The sequence below is a fragment of the Pseudonaja textilis genome, chromosome Z, assembly GCF_049901715.1.
Source record: "Pseudonaja textilis isolate UNSWEBS1 chromosome Z, rPseTex1.2, whole genome shotgun sequence".
NCBI classification, from domain to species: domain Eukaryota; kingdom Metazoa; phylum Chordata; class Lepidosauria; order Squamata; family Elapidae; genus Pseudonaja; species Pseudonaja textilis.
Window position 1 is genome coordinate 41048814 of NC_142008.1, and position 26735 is coordinate 41075548.

The window sequence follows — 26735 nt, forward strand, 5'->3', positions numbered from 1 at the left end:
GAGGGAATTACTAGTTTTAAAACAACTCAACCATACTCAAGTCTATCGCAAATTTAAAATGAGTACATTGCAATCCATCCTGCTTGGCATAAGGGAAGGCGATTGTTTATCTTCCATCGATCTGACAGAGGCCTACTTAGACCTTCTCACTCCAAATTTCTTAGATTCTGCTATGTCAATCAACATTTTGAATATGTTACCCTGCCCTTTGGGTTGTCATCTGCCCCAAGGACCTTTACAAAGGTTCTGGCAGCCCTAGCCGCCCATCTGCAGGGCATTTCTGTCAGACTCCAATGCTATCTGGATGACATTTTGATATTATCTTCCTCACCCAAACAGGCAGAATTGGATACACAAATTACACTGCAAACCCTTCAGGAACACGATTTCTCCATTAATTGGTCAAAGAGCCATTTGTCCCCCTCAACCCACTTATCTCACCTGGGTTCGATAATAGACACAGTTCAGGGACGAATGTTTCTATCCCCTGAGAGTCAGGAGAGCATCAAGAATTTAGCTCAAACTATCAGAACCCTAAAACGGGTTCCTCTGGCTGATTTGTCAAAATTACTGGGAAAAATGATTTCCTGTATTTCTATTATTCTTTGGGCCCAGTTCCATGCTAGATCACTCCAATGGTTCTTGCTTCCCTACCAAAGATCAGGGTGAAGCAACTCCAAGATCTGAGTATTTGTTCCAACAAAAGTCCTACTCTCTCTAACTGGTGGACCGTTCTGACCATCAACAAAGGTTGTCCACTGAAGGAGCCCCACAGACTCACCATCACCACAGATGCCAGCCTGTTTGGATTGGGGGGGCACACTTCCAGTCCATCTTGGCACAAGGACGTTGGTCAGCAGCAGAACAATTGAACAGCATATATTGGTTGGAGCTCAGGGCAGTCCACCTGGCCGCAGTTTCCTTCCTCATATTCGAATGAGAAACACCCTCATACTTACAGACAACATCACAACAAAAGCACACATCAACAGACAAGGGGGTACACAAAAAAACTCATGGGGGAAGCAGAAAGACTGTGTCGTTGGGCGGAAAGGAACTTTGGCTCCATCACAGCGGAACACATTTCAGGACTCAAACACACAGGCAGACTGGCTGAGCAGGGCCACAGTCAATCAATCAGAATGGTGCCTGCACCAGGATCTGTTTCAGGAGGCGATTCAGAGGTTCGGTCTGCTGGTTATAGATCTGTTCACTTCTCCCCTAAATTCGCAGCTCCCCCGATTCATTTCAAGATAACCATCTCAGGGGGCGGAGAACATCAACGCTCTCTGTTGCCAGTGGCCCCAGGGACTCCTCTACGCCTTCCCACCTCTCCCAATGATACCCAAGGTGATCCAGAAGCTGTTAGACAAGAAAGCAGAATTGATCTTGGTGGCACCACAATGGCCCAGGAGGCCATGGTTCGTGGATCTCAGGGGCCTGTCCATAGAAGAACCATGAAAAATTCCACCGCACAAAATTCGGCTCACCCAGGGACCAATCCATCACCCAGACCCTCAATGGTTACAATTAGCCGCTTGGAGGTTGAGCGGAGACATCTAAGTCAGGAGAATTTCTTGACTAGGGTGATCAACACCATTCAAGCAGCTCGATGTCCTTCTACGAGACATATATATAATGCCACTTGGACTATCTTTTATAAACAGTGCACCAAATCCAAGGTGGACCCAATTTCATCATCAGTGGCACAGGTTTTAGAATTTCTTCAAGATGGTCTAGAAAGGGGACTCTCTCCAAATACTTTAAAACGACAGGTGGTGGCTATTGCCTCGGTTGTGATCTGGGAAGGTCTAACATCCATCTCCCACCACCCACGGATAAAGTTTTCTTAGAGGCTCCACGAATTTATGCCCACCAATGATACATCATTACCCCACTTGGGACCTTAATAAGGTACTCACAGCACTCACTAAGAGTCCATTTGAACCTCTGAGAACTACTAGTCTCCATTTTCTTACATACGAAGTAGTGTTCCTCATAGCTATAACATCACCATGAGCTATCTCTGAAATAGCAGCTTTATTGGCCCGAAAGGACCTCTGTATCTTCCATTCTGACAGAGTGGTCCTTCGATCAGACCCCATTTTCACACAAATGTCAATTTGACCTTCCACAGGGGACAGGAACTGATCCTCCCAAATTTTTGCCCCAGACCTTCTCAGGATCTAGAGCATCAATGGCACCGACTGGATGTCCGCAGAGCTCTCCATACGTACCTACATCGAACGGCTCCTTTCAGGAAGACAGAAGCCCTTTTTGTATCTTTTTAGCCAACTACTCAGGGGCAGAAGGTATCTCCTTCAACTATAGGCAGATGGCTGAAGGCCACGATAGCCAAGGCGTACGAGACTCAATCATTACCTGTGCCTAGAGGCATCATGGCACATTCAACAAGGAGCACGGCAACTTCAGCGGCCTGGGCCACGCAAGCTCCTATAACAGAAATCTGTAGGGCAGCAACATGGGTCTCCCCATCACCTTTCATTAGACATTACAAAACTGATGTATTTGTGGGAGCTTGCGTCGCAGCAGTACAGCATGCAATCTTTAAACTCTAAGATCGCTACTGATATCTCCATTGCAGGACGGTCCCAACGGACCTAAACCGTCCCGTAGAGATGGTGACAGAGGAGGGCACATCCTGTTGATCCCAGGGACATCGCAAAGTCCCTGGTAGATCCAGGAGAAGCCCTTTTTTCCCACGGCCGAGAGGCAGCCATTAAAGCTGCTGAAGCTGGGACAGCTTCAGAACGGAAGAAAGCTGGAAAGAAGGTGTGTCAGTTTGGTGAGATAATTTTCTACTTATTTTTTTCTGGAGAGAACACCCTAAAAGACTAAAAATTAAATTTAAAAGTGAAGATAAAAGTGCTTAAGCGGCGAGATTAAGCACAAATTAAACCTGAAGGTTTTTTCTTTCTTTTTATTGGAACTTTGGATTTTGTTAACACTTTTCAACTTTTAAACTGGACTGGTCTTTCTTTTTTAATTTTAATTTTTTCCTTTCAAAATAACTTTGGAAAAGGGTTTTTTTCTCATTTTTTCTTTTTAATAATTTTAGATTTTTTTATTTTTTTTATTCCTGGTTTTAATATTAGAGGGGAAGGGAAAGGAAAGGGAAATAAGTAGTGCAGCCATCTGGAGGCTTGGATACATTGTTTTTCTTTTTTTCTTGTTGATACATTTGCTGTTACATTCAAGGACTCTGAACTTTTCATTGAAAAGATTGTTTACAGGTGCTCTTCTGTGGAACTACTGATAGCTGGAGTCTGGATTTGAAATTGAAGAAAGAAGATTGAAGTGACCTTGAAAAGAGAACTGGAAATTTTGTTTTTTGATTTAGTAAATAGCCTCAAACATATAGTGGCAGTGCTTTGCTTATTGACAGAATTGCATTTTCTCTTTCCTTTTTTTTCTATTCCCCCCGTTGGATTTTTATATTTGGACTTGAGTCCTTTGATGAAAGAATAAGACTACTTTCCCCCCTCCCTCCTCCCGTTGTTTTACCTTTTTAGCAAGGGGAATATACAGATTTCGGTCTTTTAAATTTTTCCTATTTCTTTTTATTTTTTCATCCTTTTTCCATTTTCCATTTTTTCTTTTTTTTCTTTTTTCCTACCTAATTGGAACCAATTGGATTAAGGTATTCAAGTGCCTGAAGATTTTTTCCTTTCCCCTTTTTATTTTTATCTTTTGCTTTTATTTAACTATTACTATTATTATTTTACTGGAGCGGCAATTGGCTGCTCTTGCTTTTTCTTTTCAATTTTTCTATTGTACTCTAAGATGAGCAGAAAAATACCAGCCTCAGCTTCTTCAATCCCGACTTCTTCTTTCTTACCATCTGGAGGATAACGATCAAAACAGGTGATGTTACAACAAGAGAAGGAGAAAGAAGTGACACTGCAGATAATTATGCAAGGAATTCAAAAGATATTATGTAAAAACATAATATTGAGAGAACGAAGAATATTGAGCAAAGAACGCAAAAGACAGATGAAAAAATTGAAAATATTCAACAGATGATGATGCAATACAAGGACAGAATTAAGAAAATTGAAGAACAAGATGTACAAAGAGATAAGAAGATTGGAGATATGGATACCTGATTGAGAGAAGTGGAAAGGGAGAAGGACAGATCTCTGCAATCATTGGGATGGGAAATTGATAAATCAGAATTCTACCTTAGATTTCAAAAGAACAACAAAAGGGTGAAAACCTTGCTGAAATGATGACAGAAATCCTGGCAGAAGCATTAGAGGTAACTAAAGAGAAGATGATGGATGGAATGGATGAGGCTTTTCGTGTTTATACAAGATATGCGATGAGAAATAAACCACCAAGAGAAGTTCATATCAGATTTACTAAGAAAATAATTAAATCACAAATACTACAGGCAGCAAGAGAAAAAACACTAAAGTACAAAGATAAAGAAATAGTGGTACTGAAACAGGTACCGAGAAGAGTGAGAGAGATAAGAAGATAATATTTATTTTTGACCAAAGAGTTATTTAAGAGAGGAATAAATTACAGATGGCTCATACCTGAAAGTCTCATCTTTACCTCACAGGAACAAAGACACAGAATTGATACAGTTGAAAAAGCTGAGTTATTCTATCTGGAATATTTTAGAGGAAGGGAGGAAGATACAAGAAAAGAAGAGTCGTTAATTGAATTTCAAGAGGAATGTATAGCAGTAATTGAAAAAGAAGGAGCCATAGGTGGTGTATCCAGAGAACAATGAGAACCAAGATCTACTAGAGCAACAAATCCTTCTTATAAAGTCTAAAATTGATGAGAAAAAACTGATTACAATTAATATAAATGGGCCTAATTCAGCTATTAAAAGAAAAGTATTTCATAAATTAGAGAAATTAAAATTTGATATAATCTGCCTACAAGAAGTACATATTAAAAAACATGATTATATATTGAAACAACAAAAAATAGGGAAATTATTTACACCGATGACACACTGTAAAAAGAGAGGAGTGGTGTTATACATTAGAGATACAATCCCTGCGGAACAACTTTTTACAGATGATGATAGAAGGATTTTGATGGTGGAGATAACGGACAATAATCTAAAGACACTTTTAATAGCAATTTATGCCCCAAATGATAATCAAGATTTTTACAGGAAATTACATAAGAAAATAATTGAACTGGACTATGCTAATATCTGTCTGATGGGAGATTTTAATGGAATAATAAATAACAAATTGGATTATAAAACACAAAAAACAGCAAAGAAAACTAGAAAGACATTGCCAAAATCCTTCTTTTGAATGGTAGATGAGATAAACTTAAAAGATGCATGGAGAAAGAGAAATGTGGAAAATAAACAATATATCTTTTATTCAAATAGACATGCATCATGGTCTAGAATAGATACGATATGGATGTCAACAGAATTGCTTTCTAACATACAAGACATTGAAATAGAAGCAAGTACCTGGGCAGATCACAATCCAACAACACTTGTATGGAAAAGACAAAAAAGGAGATCTCGATGGACTTTAAATAATACGATATTAAAGGAAAAAGACTTTAAAAAGAAAATTGAGAATTGACTTTTTTCTTTAAAGAAAATACAAAAGAGGATACATTATTACAGAACCTCTGGGACACGATGAAGGCTTATACAAGAGGTTTGATAATGGACTATACAAGGAAAAGAAATATAAAACAGAAAAAAAATCTTTAAAATATTAGAAGATGACGACAAGAAGATGGAAAAAGAACTACAGAAATTTCCACAAAAAAGGACATTAAAATTAAAATGGACATAACTAAGCATAAAATGGGGCTAATGGAAAAAGAAGAAATAGCACAAAAATTTTAAATTGCTAAGCAGAACTATTTTGAAGATGCAAACAAACCAGGCAGATGGCTAGCATATAAACTGAGAAAGGAAAGAGACTCGAGAAGAATAGATCAATTGATAAATGAACAAGGACATGTCTGCTGTGGAAATGTGGAGAAGAAAAAAATTATTCAAGATTATTATGGAAAACTGTACCATCAAGAGAATGTTCAGGAAGAAAGAATACAACAATATTTACAGGAAGTAAATTTGCCCCAGATACCCAAAGATATTGAAACAATGTTAGAAAGTAATATAACCATGATGGAATTAACAGAAGCTTTAAAAAAGCAAAACACTGGGAAAGCACCAGGTCGGGACGGTTTGCCAGTGGAATTTTATAAGACATTCCAGGAAACATTGAATCCTCACTTAGAAATTAGAAATTATGAATGAAGTTATGACAAAGAAGAGAATACCTGAAACATGGTCAGAAGCATCTATCACACTTGTACCGAAGGAGGACACAGACCCACAGCAAGTTAAAAATTACAGACCTATATTACTACTAAATTCAGATGATAAAATTTTTGCTTCAATTCTGGCAGAAAGACTGAAAAGATACTTAAACAATTTTATTCATCCAAAATGGATTTCTGCCGAAGAGACAGATTAAAGATAATATGAGAATAATTTTAGATACACTGGAATACTATGAGGCACATCCTGAAGAACAAATGGCTCTGATGTTTATAGATGCACAAAAAGCCTTTGATAATGTGAATTGATGTTTTATGCTGTTACAATTGGACCAACTGGGCTTTGGTAAAAAATTTACTCAAGCCATCAAAACGATATATCATAAACAAACTGTGAAGGTTATGATAAATGGAGAGTTAACAAACTTTATAGATATAAGAAAAGGGACCAAACAAGGCTGTCCACTGTCGCCTCTGTTGTTTGTGTTAACACAGGAAGTGCTGAATAAGAACATCAGAGAAGAAAAAGAAACAAAAGGAATGAAAATTTTAAAAAAGAGTATAAATTACAAGCTTTTGCAGATGACCTGGTATTTATATTAGAAGATCCATTGGAGTCTGCACTTAAACTGATAGAAAAGATAGAAGAGTATGGGAAAGTAGCAAGTTTGAAAATAACTAAAGATAAAACAAAGATTTTAGCAAAGAACGTGTAAGACGAAAGAAAGAATTGGAAGAAATTTTGGGGATCCAGGTCACAAACAAGGTTAAGTATTTAGGGATACATATAACACCAAGATGTAGCACACTTAAGGAGGACAATTATCTCAAACTTAAACAATAGATTGAGACAGATTTTGCAAAATGGGAAAATTTACAATTATCACTGATTGGGAGAATATCTACAATTAAGATGAATGTACTGCCTAGAATCTTATACTTATTCCAGACAATTCCAATCAGATTAGGGAAAGAATTTTTTGAAGATTTAAACAAAATAGTGCTAAAATACATTTGGCAGGGGAAGAAAGCGAGAATAAAACTTAAATTGTTACAAGATGCAAGAATAAGAGGAGGATTTGCTTTGCCCAATTGGGAATTATACTACCAAGCGCCGAGTCTGATGTGGGTAAAGGAGTAGATAACACTAAGGAATACTAGACTTTTGAATTTAGAAGGACATGACCTGCTGTTAGGGTGGTATGCCTTCCTTTGGTATAAGCAAACTAAAATGCAGGGGTATTTTAGAAGACATTATATTCGAGAAGCATTGTTTCTAAACTGGGAGAAGATAAAAAAGCAATATTATTTTAAAATTCCACTATGGTTATCTACTATTGAAACTTTTTCCTATCCAATAATATATAAAAAAGGAACAAACAGTTAGATATGGTGAGATATTGAATGAAAAGGGTGAACTTAAATCTATGCAAGCGTTGGAAGAACAAGGTGTAAAAATGAATTGGTTTTCATATTTGCAAATACAATCTAGATTTGATGAAGATGTTAAAACAGAAGGTATTTATGATAAGTTGACTGATTTAGATAAAATTTTGATGGGTACTGATGAAAAGGTAATAAAAAAACTTTATGGACATTTGCTATAGTTTAAATTAGAGGAAGAACAGGTAAAATAAACAATGATTGCGTAGGGGGAAAATTTCGGATATGGGATTGATTTAGATAAATGGCAAAAAAATTGTGGTCTCAAAATTATAAAATGACAATGTCAACTGCATATTAAGAAAATTTGTATAAGATGTTTTACAGGTGGCACTTACCCCCGATGAGAATTGCGAGGATGTTCAAGAATAAATCAGATAAATGTTGGAAATGTCATCAGATACCTGGTTCATATTACCACATGTGGTGGACATGCTCGGATGCAAAAAGATATTGGACTATAATCCACACATGGTTGGAAAAAATGACAAAACAACACATAGACTTTAAACCTGAGATATTTTTATTGGGAGTTATACCAGAAATATATTGTAAAGAATTGAAATATTTAATTGTAAATGTTTTAACAGTGGCTAGAATTGTATTTGCTAAGAATTGGAAAAATGAAAAAGTATCTATGCAGGAGGAAATTATTAAGAAAATCATGGACTGTGCCGAAATGAGTAAATTGACATTTGAAATTAGAGAACAAGAGGATAAACAATTTTATATGATATGGGATTTATTTTATCAATGATTAGATAAAAAGACATGGTAAAGAAACAGATTAGGAAACCTTACAATAAAAGTTAATAGACTGATAAAGAATACAATATAAAATATATAACCATTGGAAGAACGTATAAGATTAAATCATAATGAAAATTAGAATATCTCGTATAAAATGATGGAAAAATAGTCAAATGAATGTTTAATAATTGATATTATATAAGCCCAAGCTAGACTGATAAGGTGAGAATTTATATAACTTGTGAGTAATGATAAAAAAAGGATAGCACAAAAGATTGTAACCAACTGAAACACTGTATGTATATAATTGAAAGCGGGCTTTATGTTTTTATGTTTTGTTCGTATGTTTCTTGTAAAAAATAAAAACTTTGTTTAAAAGAAAAAAATTGATGTATTTGCTTCTGCTGAGCTAGGAGGGTGTTACAACGAGTCCACTCGGACAGCGAGTGGGTTCTAACCCAGACGGAGACTCTCCCGTAGGACAAGCCAAGCTTTGGTATGTCCCACTCTCTGGATGCTCGGAGCAGCTCAATGGAGAAAGGGTGTTGGTACTTACCTGATATACCCATTCTCAGTGAGCGGCGACGAGCATCCAGCCCCACTCAATATCCATCTGGTGGGGTCCTGTTCAGGCCAACGATAAATCTGGATATATGCAACAAAGAAAAACATGACATTAGAGAGGGCAGGGGTTGCATCACTCATCTTCACCAAAACTGGGGGACGCTAGGGAGGAGCCAGGGAGGAGCAACAGTGTCCCATTAATTAAGCCCAGCCTATCCGAGCAGAGACTAAGCACCTCCCCACTCTCTGGATGCTCGTCTCAGCTCACTGAGAACGGGTGTATCAGGTAAGTAACCCTTTCTCAAGTTACAAACACAATTGAGCTCAACATTTATGTTGTTAAGTGAGACATTTGTTAAGTGAGTTTTGACCCATTTTATGACCTTTCTTGCCACAGTTAAGCGAATCATTGCATTTGTTAAGTGAATCACTGCAATGGTTAAGCTAGTAACACAGTAAACAAGCTAAGTTCACTACTAACATGGGCAACATCCTGCCCACAGACTTTTATCTTTCTTGGTGACTTGAAACTACCTCACATTAACTGGACCTTAAACGAATGTAAACTAAACCCATACATGAAACATTCTACAATGCTGTAACAAACCTGGGACTGGAACAACTAGTAACCAACAATACTAGACTTAACTGCCTCGATCTCATCTTCTGAAATAGTTTGAATTCAATTTACGGAATACAAATTAATGAACCCTTTTCCAACAGTGACCACAGCATGATTGACTTTTGTCTCAACATATGTCCACACAAAAATCAACACAACAATGTGATCCCCAATTATAACTTCAAAAAAGTCAACTATGATCTTATAGACAATGATCTCTCATCCCTTGATTGGCAATTTCTATTCACTGGATGCCAAACTGTTGAAGACCATTACAACATATTTTCATATTTTATATTTTAGTCATCAAACTATATGTGCCAATAACAAATCCAAAAACCAGAAAAAACAGATTACCCATAACAATAAGGAAGCTTCAATCCAAAAAGAGATCACTTTGGTGGAAAAACAAATCTGGTCACATTGCCAACTTCAAAAGCTGATACAAAAATTTATACCACCAGATAAAGACTGAATGCACCAATTATCACATTAAACAAGAGGAAAACCTTATATGCACCAATTCCATCCGTGCTTTCTACAATTTTGTAAACAACTAACTAAAAGACTCAAGGTCCATCCCATCCCTGAAAAGACCAAATGGTAAAGACTGCAACGATGGCACCATTAAAGCCAACCTCTTTAACACATTCTTTGGCTCAGTATTTGTAAACAGCAATGGATCATGCCCAGTATTTCCTAGCCGATCCACAGACAACTGTAATGATCTAATACATATCTATTTTACAGAAGACAATGTTGAAAAAGCACTACGCAATCTAAAACCATCTCTATCTATTGGACTGGACAGAATGTGCCTACTTCTTAAAAAAGCTATCCACTGCCATAGCCGAACCTCTAAGCACAATCTTTGAAAAATCTTTCAGGACCAGCTCCTTGCCAAAACTATGGTCACAAGCCACGGTCATCCCCATCTTCAAAAAGAGAGACCCCAGCCTACTTGAAAATTACAGACCAATCTCTTTATGCTGCATCAACTGTAAACTTATGGAATCAATTATTAACCAATCCATTATCCTCTACTTACAAACAAACAACCTACTCTCTAATAAAAAATTTGGTTTCAGAAAAAAACTATCCTGTAATCTGCAACTCTTACACTGCAAAAACATATGGACTACACAACTCGATCAGGGCAAAACAATAGACGCAATCTACATAGACTTCTGTAAAGCCTCTGATTCAGTGGTACACAACAAACTACTCCTAAAACTAAAATCTTATGGCATTTCTGGACAACTGCGTAACTGGATAGAAGCATTCCTGTCAAATAAGCAACAAATGGTCAAAATTGGGAGCGTCCTATCAAATTCTGTACCTGTCAACAGTAGTGTCCCCCAAGACAGTGTTCTAGGACCAACTCTCTTCATACTCTATATAAATGACCTCTGTGATCATATTAAGAGCAACTGTGTTCTCTTCGCTGACAATGTAAAGCTATTCATCACCACAGACAATACTGCTACCCTTCAAAAAGAACTGGACTACGTATCAGAATAGTCAAACAAATGGCAACTTCAAATCTCAACAAATAAATGCTCTGTCTTACATATTGGCAGAAAAATTAGAAAATAAAATACAAGCTGAATAGTCAAGACCTTGTTGATGATCCAAGCTCTGTAAAGGACTTGGAGTACTCTTCTCTAATGATCTAAGTGCTAGAGCCCACTGTAACTACATAGCCAAAACAGCATTAAGAGTTGTTAACCTAATCCTACGTAGCTTTTTGTCTGGTAATATCACAATACTAACTAGAGCATACAAAACATTTGCTAGACCAATACTTGAATACAGCTCATCAGTCTGAAACCCACATTATGTATCTGATATTAGCACAGTTGAGAAAGTCCAGAAATATTTCACAAGAAGAGTTCTCTGCTCCTCTACTTGTTGTAGAATACCTTATGCCACCAGACTCGAAATTCTAGACCTAGAAAATCTTGAATTATGCCATCTTCGGTCTGATCTAAGTATGGTATATAAAATCACACATTGCAATGTCCTACCAGTCAATGAATACTTCAGCTTCAACCATAACAACACAGTTTCAACCATAACAACACAAGATCACACAACAGATACAAACTCAAGGTTAATCGCACCAAACTTGATTGCAGGAAATACGACTTCAGCAACAGCATGGTCAATTTCTGGAACACTCTACCTGACTCTGTGGTTTCTTCCCCAAACACCAAAAACTTTAATCTTAGACTCTACAACTGACCTCACCCCTTTCCTGAGAGGTCTGTGGGGGCGTGCATAAGCGTACCAACGTGCTACCGTCCCTGCCCTAATGTTTCTTTTATTTTTCTTATATGTACCCATTTCATGTATTCATAACTATGTATATACTTATACCTATTATCTTGTAAGCAATTGACAAACCAAATAAAATAAGTAAAAATAAACAGTTGTAAAACGAATATCTGGCTTCCTTGTTGACTTTGCTTGTCAGAAGTTTGCAAAAAGTGATCACATGACTTTGGGACACAGCAACAGCCTTAAGTATGAACCAGTTGCCAAGCATCTAAATTTTGATCACATAATCATGGGAATGCTGCAAAGATTATAACTCTGAAAAATGGTTATGTCAGTTTTTTCAGTGCTGTTGTAAATTTGAATGGTCACTAAGGGAGCTGTTGTAAGTCAAGGACTACCTGTACAGTAAGATGTTGTGGAAATATAAGAATAACCATGAGAAGCTCTATCTAACATTTCTCAATAAGCTAAAAGCCATTCAGTCTTGTCAGGGTTCAGCTGAAGCCTGTTGTCCCCCATTCAAGGCCACCACAGGCTCAAATTTCACTTGAATTGATTAGAAAAACAACAACTGAAAGTTAAAAGATTATATGACCTTTAATTTTTTTTCCCCTCTAAAAAATACTAGCTACATCAATATAATCTATATTTTCCCCATTTTGAACCACTTTGATATATTCCATGGACCCAGAGCATGTGGATTATATTACCTTCTTTCTTTGCATTTGCTTTATTCTATATGTAGCTTATATATTTGAAGTTTGCCAACATTAAAAGACAAAGCAAATCTGAAAAAAAAAAAATTGAAGCAGGAAATTGATCCAATTTAAAATGCCTAAAATAAATATTGTTACAAGCTACATAGTATAATTTCTTTATGACACAAAATTGACATTATTATTATGTACAATGGTTACTAGCCTCATTTTGCATTCTGTGAAATTTAAACAGGAAGCAGATTTTCTTTTTATAGACTGACTCTAATTTCCTTTTCCTACAAAGCAAAAATAGTAACAAACCTTTAATGCTACAATAAAATGAAGAGAATTTAATTTTCCAAAAATAATGCCTAAGACACAAATCTGTACATTTTTACATTACTATGCTCTCAGTCAAACTCCCATTTCATATAAGCTATTTTTAACACACCAATTGTTTTTAAAAAGAAAATACTGAATGGGTCAAGAAATAGTGTCATATCTTTGAATTATAATGTAAATTTTAAAAATACAATTAGCTTGAGATTATATTCAATAAAAATAAGAAATAAATTTCTAAGGAAAAATCAAAATGTATGTATGTAACAAGACATGAATATATATTTAATAATTCATATTTCACTCATTCAACTTCTTAAAAAATGCAATATAACAAGTCAGTTTGTACAAACTATGGAAAACATTTGTATGTATTAAATGTGAAAGTTACAAGCTATAAATAACCAACGCAGTTTTATAGGTATAAAATGAGCGTTGATATAATTATCTGAGAACGCCCTTTCTATCTATGCTGCAAGAAAGTTCAGGAATGGTTATGACTTCTCCCTCTGATATCATAGAGCTGAGTCTGCCACTGTATAAAAAGCCAGCCCGTAGCTGGCTCCCCAGCTTTTACACAAAGATGCTTGACAGATGTAATGTGACTCTGAAAGACAAACAATTAAAATAATTCAAACCCACCACCACCAAGACCAGACACAAAGGGGTGGGGCTGGTCTTTCTTGCTGCGTAGATAGAAAGGGTGTTCTCAGGTAATTATACCAATGCCCATTCTCATCCATGCTATGATGAAAGTCCAGGAATGGGAAATACCAAAGCCTGCATGTCCATGGGAGGGCCATCGTCTGGTCCACTCACTCTGACTGTGGGATGACCTTCTGTAGTACCCTTCTATCCAAATGCTGCCTCTGCAGAGGCAAAGGAATCCAGATGATAGTGCCATATAAACAGTGAAGGAGATGCCCAGGTAGCTGCCCTGCAGATTTCCTCAAGAGATGCCTGGGTGGCCCAGGCGCAGCATTTCTAGTGGAGGGGGTAGTTAGTTTCTTGGGCACCAGCAGGGACAAAATCTGGTAGGCCTTGGAAATACATGCCCTGATCCATCTACTTATGGTAGGAGAAGCCTTGCTCTCCAGGGAAGTTGGTTGGAAGGCCATGAACATAGCTTCAGTTTTCTGAAAGGCTGCAGTACTTTCGATGTAAATATGGAGGGCTGTCCATACATCCAAATATGCCATTTGTGCTCCAACTCATGGTGAGGCTTCGGACAGAAATCTGGTAACACTATGTCTGGTTCCCGATGAAACCAAATATTTATTTTAGGCACAAATTTAGGGTCTAACTGGAGAACTACCCTGTTCTCATGAAAACTAAAGTCCTGTCTAACTGAGAGTGCCACCAGTTCAGACACTCTCCTGGCTGATGTAATGGCCACTAGAAAAACCACCTTGAGGTTCATAAATTGAAGTGACACAGATCTGTTCAAAAGGCGGTCCCCTAAGGGCCTGCAAAACCTTAGAGAGGTCTTAGGTGGGAAACCTGTGAACTACCGGGGGATGCAGATTAGAAGTCCCTTCAAAAACCTGCGAACTGAAGGATGATGAGATAAGGTCGAATAGTTTTCTCTGGACAACATCAATGACAGGGCCTTCTCCTGACGGCAGAGGGTGTTAGGAGAGAGTCCTTGATCTAGCCCATCCTGAAGGAATATTAACACATCAGCAACAGATGCCGAAATGGGATCTCAGGCCATCTTCAAACACCAGCAGAAGACCTTCCAGGTAGCATCATAGATGCAAATAGTAGAAGGCTTATATGAAGCATGGATGGTCTCTATCACCCTGTCATGGAAATTAGAATCCTTCAGAGATTGCCGCTCCAGTGCGGAACATTGAGGGTCTGGGTGGAGTAACGCTTCCTGGTGGAGGGAGATCCTGTTGGCGAGGATCCTCCTTGGCTGGGTTACAGACAGATTCACCAGATTGGCTAACCAGGGTCTCCTGGGCCAATGGGATGCCAGAAGTAGTAGCTCTGTCTTTTCCTCTAACATCTTCTGAATGACCACCAGAATGATAGGAAGAGGGGGAAAGGCTTGGAGGAGACTGGAGGCCATTTGTTCCGCTCTGCTCCCTGGGTTGGAAATCTAGTGAAAAATCTGCTTACCTGAGCATTTTGGGGAGTGGCAAAGAGGTCTACTGCTGGTGATCTGAACCTGTGAGACAGATCTAACAACAAGGAAGGATGGAAACTCCCCTCCAAGTGATCGACTTTGGACCGACTCAGCCAGTTTCCATCCTTCCTTGGCCTGGGTGTTGTCGACCCCCGAGATGTGGTCCGCCCTGATGGAAAGGTGTCTCTCCGCCCACCTCCCCAGGCTTTGGGCTTCTCTCATTAAGGCCCTGCACCTGGTTCCCCCCTGTCTGTTGACATGTGCCTTTGCGACCACCTATCCATCATGACCAACATGTGACCACCTGCCACCCTGTTCCTGAAATGTTTCAGGGCTAGAACAATGGCCTTGAGCTCTAGCCAATTTATGGCACAGGCCCTGTCTATCTGAGACTAACTCCCCTGGGCTATCTCACCAGCTAGATCCCCCCCCAGCCCTGAAGACTACCATCTGTGGTGAGCAGGATCCTGTCTGGTTCCTTGAATGGATGCCCTCACCAGACATTTCCCCCACCGGAAGAAGTGAAGGATCTGAGGTGGAACCTGAACCCTGATGGAAGAGTGGGTGGTTCCTGCCCGCTGAAATCACAGCAGGAACCATTGAAGAGACTGGACATGGAGACGGGCCCATGGAACGATGCCAATGCAGGAAGTCATTTTTCTGAGGAGCTTGGACAGGTGAGACAAGGGGACTGTGCGCTGCTGTCAAATCTGGCGGATCAAGTTGTTGAGACTCTCCCCATGATCTGGAAAGAGAAGTAGAGAGATGTATCGATGATCACACTGAGATGAAGAAGCCTGGTCATCGGAAACAGATAGCTTTTCTTGAAGTTGATAGAAAAACCATGGTCTTGTAAGAACTGCAACATGGTTTGGAGATCATGATGGACGGAGCATATTGATTCCGACTGAATCAGGATATCGTCGAGGTAACACTGGAGCCTTACCAGTATCACCCAAAGCAAAATCGGCAATGCTGCCAAGATCTTGGTGAAGACCCTAGGGGCCGATGAAAGCCCAAATGGAAGGACTAGAAAAGCTTGTTCTGTTAAAAGAAATCAAGAAACTGTCAGTGATGGAGCCAGATAGGGATATGGATGTATGCCTCCTTGAGGTCTATAGAAGAGGTCGCCCTCCCAAATGCTCTCTAGAATTGAATGCAAGGTCTGCATCTTGAAATGCCTATATGGAATGCACCTGTTCAAAAACTTGAGGTCAAGAATGGCTCACACCCCCACCCGAGGCCTTCGGGATCATGAAAAGCCGAGACTAGAAACCTAGTCCTCATTAATCCACTGGAACCGACTGTACGGCTCTTATGTCCCCAAGGAGTTGGATGGCCAATTCCATAAGGACCCATTTAAAACTGTCCTGAGATATTGGACAGCAAAAAAAAATCTTGGGGCTGGGGAGAGGAACTTAAGCCGGAGACCGAACCTCACCATCCTGAGCACCCAGGCGTCCGATGTTGACTCCTCCCATCTACAGGTGAAGAATGCCAACGACCTCCTATTGGGGGAGAAAGGGTATTCACTTTGAGCATCAGAATGAATGACCTTTTCCTCCTCGAAACGGCCGTTTAGTGGTAGTCTGCTGTTGCCTGCTTGCAGCCTCTGATCATTGCTCCTGGTGAGGAGGGAACGCTCTCTGGCCCAGAAAGAAACGAGTGTTGGATTTGGATCAGAAGGAAGAGGGTCGGTAGTACGGTACGAGATGATACTCTGACTTCTTCCCCACCGAGGAGAGGACTTGTCCCTGGTTTCAACCAAGTACGGCTCCAGGGAGGTGCCGAACAGCTGTTCTCCAGTGCACGGGCCCGACGCCAACTTCCATTTTCGGCAGGAATCAAACTGTCAATTTCACAGCCAGAGGAGCCTCCTAGCCACCACCAAGGCCATGGCCCTTGAGGCAAACTTAGCTGAATTCAGTGTAGCTGTAAATTCTGCCGCTGCAATGATCTTATTTAGATCTTGATGTGATCTAAAATTGGTGGTAGGAAGCCTATCCTGCAGCTGGTGCAGCCAGCGCAGTGATGCTTTTGTAAAAAACAAAGCTACTGTCGAGGCTTGGACAGCCCAAGCCGCAGCCTGGTGGGTGCTCTTGAGGGTTTGTTCAGACCTCTTGTCCTCCACTTTGAGCACATCCTCTGGCTCAGTAGGGGTGCCAGATGTAGAGAATGAGGCTACCACTGGAGCATCTACAGAAGGCACTAGGAGGGTGTTGGCCAAAGAAGGGCCCACATTGTAAAACCGCCTGTTGTGTGACAAAGGCCGAGGCCCTGCTCCAAGGGAGGCACACTGCTCTTTCACTAAATCAAGGAATAACAGAGGAAGTACATCTGTGTGGACCACCAGCTTGGAGAAAGGGGAGTCCCTGTGGCTAGAAGAAGCCACTTGGGGTTCTGGAGCCACTTCCTCAGGACTTAATTGGGCGGTGACTAAGGCCTTATGTAGAAGCAGTTTAACATGGAAGATTTCAAAATCGCAGCTGTGGGGGGTTGATTGGATCTAAGACCCTCCTCCTCTGATAAATTAGGATCCCTGATTTCACCTTCCTCTTCCTCTGATACAGAGGAGTGACTGTGCTCTGAAGGGTTAGTATAATCCCTCTCCTCATCCTTGCCCCAATCAGATTGGGTAGATGGGCATCTGTTGCTGTCTGGGAAAACCCCTCTGAGACCCTTTGGGAGTAAGCAGGGAACAAGGACTGCTCCCCCAAGGGGCGGAGTAGTTGCTGAAACCCCTCAGCTAGGCCCTGCCTGATGGCTACTGATACCATATCCCTAATCTCATCAGGTCTGCTACCCATGGGAGGGTCCACTGATGCAGGCCTGCAGCAGTGAGAGTGTAGGTTGCCTCAGGCAATCATCTGACCTAGGGGGTGAGAGGAACCTAGACTCCAGGCAGTCTGTCTGAAGTTGGGCCCAGACCTGCTTAAATCCTGGAGCAAAAACTCTTCTTCTACCCTCTCTGGAGACCAAGTTAGAAGATGGCTGGCATAGCTAGTTTCAGCCTCCTCCGCCCTGGCTGTAACCTCTGGGCAAAACTGCACTTCCCCTGGTTGAGAAGTTTGTTGGATCCAGCTTCTCACCTGTTCCGGGGTCTTAGCAAACTTTTTCTCCAAAGTAGCAACCCTTCTTTTCTCAGCCCTGAGCTCAGATTTAGATGTCTTTTGGGGGGCCAAGGCCTTGTCCCTGAATGGCCTCTTTGTCTTCTTCTCTTCCTCATTGGGGCCTGAGAACCCTGGGCTTCTTCTAGGCCAATAAGATCCGAATGGGCTATTTTACTCTCTATTGTTGCCAACAGGACAAGAAATGCTGAGAGCTCCCCCTGTGAGTGTGCCGCCTGTTGCATGGGCCAGGTGAGCAGATTCAGCTGTGAGGCCCTGGTAATGGCCGTTCCTCGAAACATGGCTGACCACCACTCAAGATGGTCGACTGCCACGTGCACTGGCCCTGGAATGGCCTCGTCGTCTCACTCACTCCTTAGGCTCTCTCCAGGCCTCGAGCGATCAAATGGCAATCTGGAGAACAGCTGAGAGGCGGCGATAACAGAGCTTCAAAAATCAGCAGTGGAGCAGCCCAAAATTCAGCTGTGGAGCGGCCACCTTGAAACACTTGGGAAACTGCATGGGAGGCTCTGTAAGTGCTCCCTGTAACTGCAACTTCCCCAAGGCAGCGCCGAAGGATCTGCTCTCCTCGTGGCACAGCTCAACTGGAGCCCCAGGAGTTGTGTTGAAGCTGTTTTCTTGCTTCTTCTGTTGGTTTGCTGGTTTTTTAGCTTTTTTTACTTCTTCCAGAGACATAAGCTCATAGACAAGAAGCTGAGTCAAAAGCTGGGGAGCCAGCTATGGGCTGGCTTTTTATACAGTGGCAGACTCAGCTCTATGATGTCAGAGGGAGGAGTCATACCCATTCCTGGACTCTTGCCGCAGCGTGGATGAGAAAAATACATATACACAAAATATAAATTATTGATTGCACTTCAAATTCTTTTCACTTCAAATTCTTTGCATTGCCTCACAGAAATATAACTCCTTTCTTTAGGCTAGATCACAGAACTGTTGAATGTTTATATGAAAAATGCTAAAAGACATTTGTACAATTGTTTATCTAAAGGTTATCTAAGTTTACTTGACAAATACATTATGCCATCTTTTCAATAGTAAATAGCACTTTATTTTTTACTTCATTTCTCTCTCTCATGGGCACAATGAAAACCACATCCTTCCTCCTCCTTCATCAAATCACCATGTTTGAAGGAACTTTGGAAAAAATTTAGCCAAGTTCAAGAATCCACTATGAGCAATACCTAGAATTTCTGCATAATGATGTCTTCGTTATTTGGATCTCAAAATCCAAACAACTACCACATAGAACCCACATAATTCCAGTTCTTCACATCAATGATACCTCTGCTTTGTCTACTATAATGTTTGCCTGTCCAAAACAATAATATAATTAAAGAGTGTAGCTTCCAGCCACAAAAACTTCACTTGTCCCTGATATATAGAAGTGATACAATTTTATCATTTTGACTTTCATATGTACAGTATGAAAAGAAAAGACTTACCATTACTTAAAGTTGTAAAATCTAAAAAATGGTATTCATAGAAAACATCAGTTTTTGTTTCAACCTGGGGCCTCTTCAGAGTGGAATAAATGTTTCCAGGCCGTTTGTCACCATGTTTTTCCAATTTATTTAGTCTGCAACCCATTGTAAAAGCTGATGACAAGAGAGGGAGAAGAAAAACAGGGATGAACTGTTTAAATAACTTCATTATCACAAAGTTTAGTTATTTTATTAAAAATTATTAAACTTTTAATTGACTGTTCAGCAGTTTAAATAAATATTTAAATTACATTCAATCCTATACATCAACTGCACATTTAGGTTATGAATTAATCTTTCTTTAAGCAATATATTCCTCAAGCAGCAAGAAGAATGAGTGCATTAACCAAATAGGCTAACTGTACACATCCAGCCATTTTTTACCTCCTAGGACTATCTTTGTCCCAGAGTATCTTTCCTATTGAAAGGGATTCCTCATGCAATTTAAAACCTTGGTTTTATAAGCTTTTTAGACATGCAAGGAGTCTCCAATCTTTCATAAGGAGAAAGGCTCCCCACTACAGAAGTAGTGCAATAAATGGCAAATAATATAACTAATGAAGGAATACAACAGAACGGACACTACCAGTAATATCTAACTTTGCATGATCACAATATGGGAACTCTACATTTTAATTATTTGTAAAGCTATGATTCCCAGATTTCATTGGAAGTCCACTATATAGTTTATTTTCTTATATGGTGTATTTTTGTTCTTACGCAGCCTGAAGAGCAATTTTTTAAAGGAACACATCATCAATCTGGGAGTTATCCTTTCGCTTTCCAGCATTGCCCCTCCAAACTGTCCTCAGAAGAAGTCTGACCACAGTGGAAGCTATATAAAAGCCACACACAGGCAGAGAATAGCCAAATAGCCAATACAAGGAGGGGAATGGGAAATATATATTTACTAAAAAATGATTATTTTTTTAAAAAAATCTCCAGCTCCTTAAAGTCACTTAGAGTGTACTTGAAAAGAGCTCAAAGAGAACTAAAAATACTTTTAGTCAATTTTTATTATTCAAAAGACAAAATGAGAAAAAGCTCAAGGGTTACCCAAACTATTTCTGGATAATTAAATTAGTAATCAGACTCAAACTGTGTATGAAATGAAAAATGAACTGAAAACAAGATTATATGAAACATGATAAGCAGGAAAGTCACAATCTATAAGAAATATTTATACTGTGCATATTACTGTATAAGATAATAGAAGAAAAATTCATTTTTCTTTTATTTAAGCGATCAAATTATTTAAGTGATCCAATTATCCTGTGAATACAATAATCTTGAAAGTCTTAAATCATTCAAAATGCTCAGCCATCTGAATATGAATTGAAAATCTATACTAGACTGCATACAGTATAGTAATTATTAACAGAATGTATATATTCTTGTATACCGCACTAATATTGAAGAAAAATATAACATCAAGGTTTAAAATTAAATAGTTCCTAATGTTTGCTAAGTGATAAAAAAGGTAGCATCAAAAGCAGAATATTCTGCCACATCTCATACAGCACATCCTACTGAAAGTTAAATATAAGACTATTCATTTCAGACATCAGCCAGCTGTGAAACTCTCAATTTATCTTTTGTAAGATGCAGCAGAAACTACTAAATTGTTTTGCAAATAAAGGAAAATACTTTCAATAAGAATTGGGGAATAATCAATAGCAATAGCAAACCTATGTGCTAAAACATGAAGCATTATCAAGAAGCAAAAAGTAACTGGATAGGCATTCTTTCATGGGAAAAATGAAGAGAAATGGCTAACAGATATAAGTATAGGCAACAATGAACTAGAGGGGTCAACAATATTATTCAATATAAACAGTTTCCCAGGACATTGAATGTTATATTCTGGTAGCTATAATCAATCCATATATTATGCACAGGATTGTAGTTTAGCTAATAATTTGTCAGCTGAAGGAACTCTTTTAACTATTTCTTATTTCTCCCTTTGTTATTGTCCCCCAATTCTTAATGAAACATTTTACTAACAGGGTAATGCTACTAGCAAATTTCATTACCAGTCAGTAAAAAAAGTGACAAAAGAGGCCATTGCCTCACAATATGTGAATTACATTGATGATAAAAAGAAGCAGAGATGCAAGCGACAGTAATATTAAGATATGAGAAATAATAAGAGAAAACAGACAGAAATCTATCTTTCAACAAACAGGGAAAGAACATGTTGTATGTCTGCTTAGCCTGTATCACTAAGCCAAGGATACTATGATTGCTTGCTTTATTTCTCTAATAAAACTATTTCTTTTAAATATATATTTTAGTATAGAATACTTTAATTGGCCAAGTGTGATTAGACACATAAGGAATTTATTTCCGGTGCAAAAGCTCTCAATATACATGAAAAGCAACAGAGTAATAATAATCATATGATACCAATAAGATGGGGTAGTAGATGAGAAAGATAAAAGTAATACTACAGCAATACAACATGAGTAATTATACTTAGACATAGAACATGAGGATTAGGTGTTCAGCAGAGTGATAACACAAAGGGAAAAATGCCTTTAGGTCTAGTTGTCTTGGCATTTAATGCCCCAAAGAATCATCCTGAGGGGGAAAGTTGAAACAGATTATGTCCAGGATATACAGTAGATATGAGAGATCTCTAAAAGGTTTAAGAAGTTGTGTTGTTTATCCAAAAACATCAAGAGATCCAGTATGGTGTAAATTGTTCAAAAGTTGGTTTAGCCCTAGCAAGACTTAGGTTCAAGCCTGTCATCTACTGTGGAGCCTCACTGATTTTGGAAGATTCTTTCTTAGTACAATCCATTGCACATCATTGTGTAGCATGTATAAGAGTGAAGGGAGATCCCCATGTAAGCAATTTGAACAGGATATCAATCTACTAAATAAAAAAACAAGGGAACAGCTGTTTTTACATCCTATGCCACTGCGGTGGCGCAGTGGTTAGAGTGCAGTAATGCAGGCTACTTCTGCTGACCACCAGCTGACTGCAATGTGGCAATTCGAATCTCACCAGGCTCAAGGTTGACTCAGCCTTCCATTCTTCCGAGGACAGTAAAATGAGGACCCAGATTGTTGGATGCAATAGGCCCGTGATGGCAAACCTATGGTACATGTGCCATAGCTGCTACGAAGAGCCATTTATGCGGGCACATAAGCCCCAGCCAAACTTACCTGCACTGTGCATGAGCACACCCTCCAGTTGATCTTTGGCCCATTTGAGGCCATTTTCGCCCTCCCGGAGGCTCGAGGAAAGCCTCTGCAGCCTCAGGAGGCTGAAAACAGGCCTGTTTCAGCACTTACGGTTTTTCTGGAAGGCCCATTTTCAGCTTCCCATGGCTGCAGAGGCTTCCCTCGAACCTCTGGGAGGGCAAAAATTATCTCCCGCAGGCTCCAGAGGCTGAAAACAGGCACTTTTGGTATTTTTGGAACGCCTGTTTTTTGGTCTCCCAAGGCTGCAGAGGCTTCCCTCAAGCCTCCAGGAGGAAAAAAACGACCTCAAAAAGGCTGAAAATCAGCTGGGAGGCAGTGCATGCGCAGTGCAGGTAAGGGGACGGAGGTGTTGTGCGTACATTCACAGGGGGCAGGGCGCATTGCATTGTGGGTGCCAGCACACACGCATGCACACTTTCTGTATACCACAACAAAATTTCACCATCACTGCAATAGGCTGACTCTGTAAAATGCTTAGAGAAAGCTGTAAAGCACTGTGAAGCAGTATATAAGTCTTATTGCTATCAGTTTGTACTTAAAATGTACACTGCATATATGACACAAAGGTTGGTAAACTCCTATGGTAAAATTATCAGGATCTGGTAGGCAATTGTGTCTTTCATTTTGCTCTATTTTTTTTATTTGTTTATACAGATCTTTCCCCTCCCACCCTACCCTGATTCTATGAAACTCTGGAAGAACTCTGAGAAATGAAGGTTACAATGACTGACAGTAGTTTAAAAAAAAAGCAGCAAGTGAGATTTGGTACAAATAAACAACAGATACCCTATTCTGAGGATAATAAAAGTAAAAAGGCATAATTACTTTTCTGCCCTTTCTACATCTGCACTCTTGAAAGTATCCTTTTGGAGAAGGGTGAGCTGAAGAGCCAGGCAGTGTAAACTATGATTATCTGGCTAAGTACTTTATGAATAAAATTATTCACATTTACTCTCTTGAAAACTATACAACTCTATTAAGGTGATAAAGGTGGTTCCCTGGTATTATCTGGGAGACTTCTAAAGTGGGGTACAGTACTCCAGGAAAGTAGTTATAATCCTCTGGCTCTACCACTTGTAAACAGAAACCATACTCTGCCTGGCTAATAAAAACAACCAAAGAGGGGATTAGATTCTAAATCAACACTATAAAAAATGTCTTTTTGAGAGACAAGGAGATATACCAAGCACTAGTTCCTGTACTTCTTAGAAGCAGGTTTGGACAACTAGATTAATATCTACTATCAAAATTAAATCTTTCCTTGTGGAGAAAGGTTATGGGGAAAATGATGACCTACAGTAGTAGAAGTTTAGAAGAGTGCCAGAAACTTCATGAGAAATAGATTATCTTGTTTCTTAGCTATTTTGATTCAATCCTACACATGGGACAAAACCTGTATTAATCACTCTCACAGATCATGGTCTATAGCAACACTTAGATAAACATGGCACAACAATCCTTGCTTTCCTAGATTTCTCAGCAGCCTTTAAGAATGTTGACTATAGCATTCTACTACACCGGGTACTGGCAACCCATAGGTCTAGAGCCGCATGCAGCTCTTTGGGTCCTCTGCTGCGGCTCCCTCTCAGCTGAACCCACTACTGGCTGGCCCCACCCCTCACCCTTACCCTCTCCTCCCAGTCACTCGTCACCTAAAAAGGTAAGGGCAACAGCAGCAGATATAGGCTTCCAGAGCGGCAGTGAGTGTCCTTCTACTTGCCTCTTCTTCCCACCCTTGTTGGTGCTGTGCACACCTCGGCTGCTCAGGGAAACACGTGACTTTGTCTCTGCCCTGAAACAATGGCCTGACCTGGCTGCGACTGATGCCACTGCTCTCGCCGCCTCCATGGCCTGCTCGCTGCTCTTGCAGCACCTTGCACAGTACATTTAATTTAGCATGCTTCACAATGGGGGAGATAGAGTCCCCTCATCCTCCTGGAACCCATTACGACACGGAGTATCAGCTGCAGCTGGACCAACCAGTGTCTTTGGGCAGAGAAAAAGTTGTGCATCTCTCCAAGCGACCGAGATACACACAGCATCAACAAGGGCTGGAAGAAGAGGTAAGTAGAGGGATGCTTGGCTCCCGCTCTGGAATATGGAGTGAGCCTCCATCTGCTGCCCTCACCCTTACCTTCTTAGGTGAGGAGTGACTGGGAGGAGAAGGCAAGGGTGAGGGGTGGGGCCAACTGGTTGGATTCAGGTAAGGGGTGGGGCCAACTGGTGCTGGGTTCAGCTGACAGAAAGCCACAGCAGGACGACAAAAGAGCTTCATTTATCTGGGAACCTGAAATGACTCTTGATTTAAATTGTATGGTAAAAAGCACCCAAAGAAGAACAATATCAGCAAAAAAAAACCCTCACCTGTTTTTGGAAATGGTTCAAGAGGGAAGACACAGACACAGGGGGGTGGGGAGAGAGAGAGAGAGAAGAGAAAAATGAGAAAAATGAGAGAGAGAAATGAAAGAGAGATAGAAAGAGAGAGAAAGATGAGAGAGAGGGAAAAAGAGATGGGAGAGGGAGAGAGATACCTGTTTCCCAGAGAAAAGAAAACACTGGGAGCTACAAAACCTGGGTAGGCATGGCTGGGAGGGGGGGGGTCTTCTGACTGGGTGGGAGTAAGTAATATTGGCCATGCCCATCAGGTTTTGTGGCTTTTCTGTGGGAAATGGGTCCAAATGACTCTTAGTGTTTAACATTGCACACCCCTGTACTATACCAAAGGTTGAGAGTTGGGGAAATAATATTACAATCGTTTTATTATCACCTGAATGGTGACAGGTGTAACAGTAGTTGTGGGAGGGGGGAGGTGAACAACTTACAATCATAATTGAGATCAGAATTTTGGTTATAAATTATGGATATTAATGAAGCACCCAAGTAACTGGACCCAATTTTTCACCAGGTTTTTACAGCAGTTAAGTGAATTATATGGTCATTTAGGAAATCCATTGTTCTAAATGAGTGTTTTTTGCTAAAAATCCTATATCACATCACTTCAGGATGCTGCATTAGGTTGTAAATGCAAGCTAATTGTCAAGCATCCAAAATATGATCTGTAATCGGACTACGTGTATTGTGCAATGTTATACAACACCTGGAAGTGCTTTACAGACCATAAATACTCTTTTCAAGGCCATTTTAACTTTGAACAGTTTTAAACAATTATTCATAAATCAGGATTATCTGTTCAGAAAGCTATCACGGTTCAGTCCGCTATCCTATTCAAATCTGTATGGGACCACTGCAGGACATCTATCAGTTCAGAGTGAGGTATCATTAATTTGCAGATACTTATACAATTCTACCTGGAGCCCACTGAAAAAAACGTGATAAAAATTAAGATCCTGCATCTGGAGGCTGTAAGGGTGTGAGTAGGAAAAAACATGCTGATACTCAATCCAAATCAGATAAAGTGCACTCATCTAAACTGTTTTTAATTCTATTATCTTTAACTTTTTATAGGATTGTTTTTACATAGAAAGAGCAATCTTCATTTGAGGATCCTCAAGGAACAACAATGGAGATTGTGGTTAGTGAAGCTTTTGCATAGCTTTAGCTACTATGCCAATTAAGGCCTTACTTGGAAGAAGATGCAACAAAGATATTGTTCATGCCCTTCTAATCTCTAATTTATTTTACATGGGATAGTCTCTGAAAATCATCTGGAAATTTCAGCAAGTTCAGAATGGAGTGCCATGCATATGATCAATTATACTACCAGATTACACTTCTATTCCAGGAGTTGCACTGATGACCAATAGGTTTCTAAGTGCAATTCAAGGT

General features: G+C 39.7%; 1 protein-coding gene across 1 annotated transcript in view; it reads right to left on the reverse strand.

Moving 5' to 3' along the window:
- The window catches only part of RFTN1 (raftlin, lipid raft linker 1), a 189670-nt gene that overhangs the window by 154101 nt on the left and 8834 nt on the right, over nt 1-26735 (reverse strand). The window contains 1 exon segment of the mRNA XM_026708274.2: nt 19701-19853. Coding sequence (XP_026564059.2) covers nt 19701-19845 — 145 coding nt within the window. The 5' untranslated portion in view covers nt 19846-19853.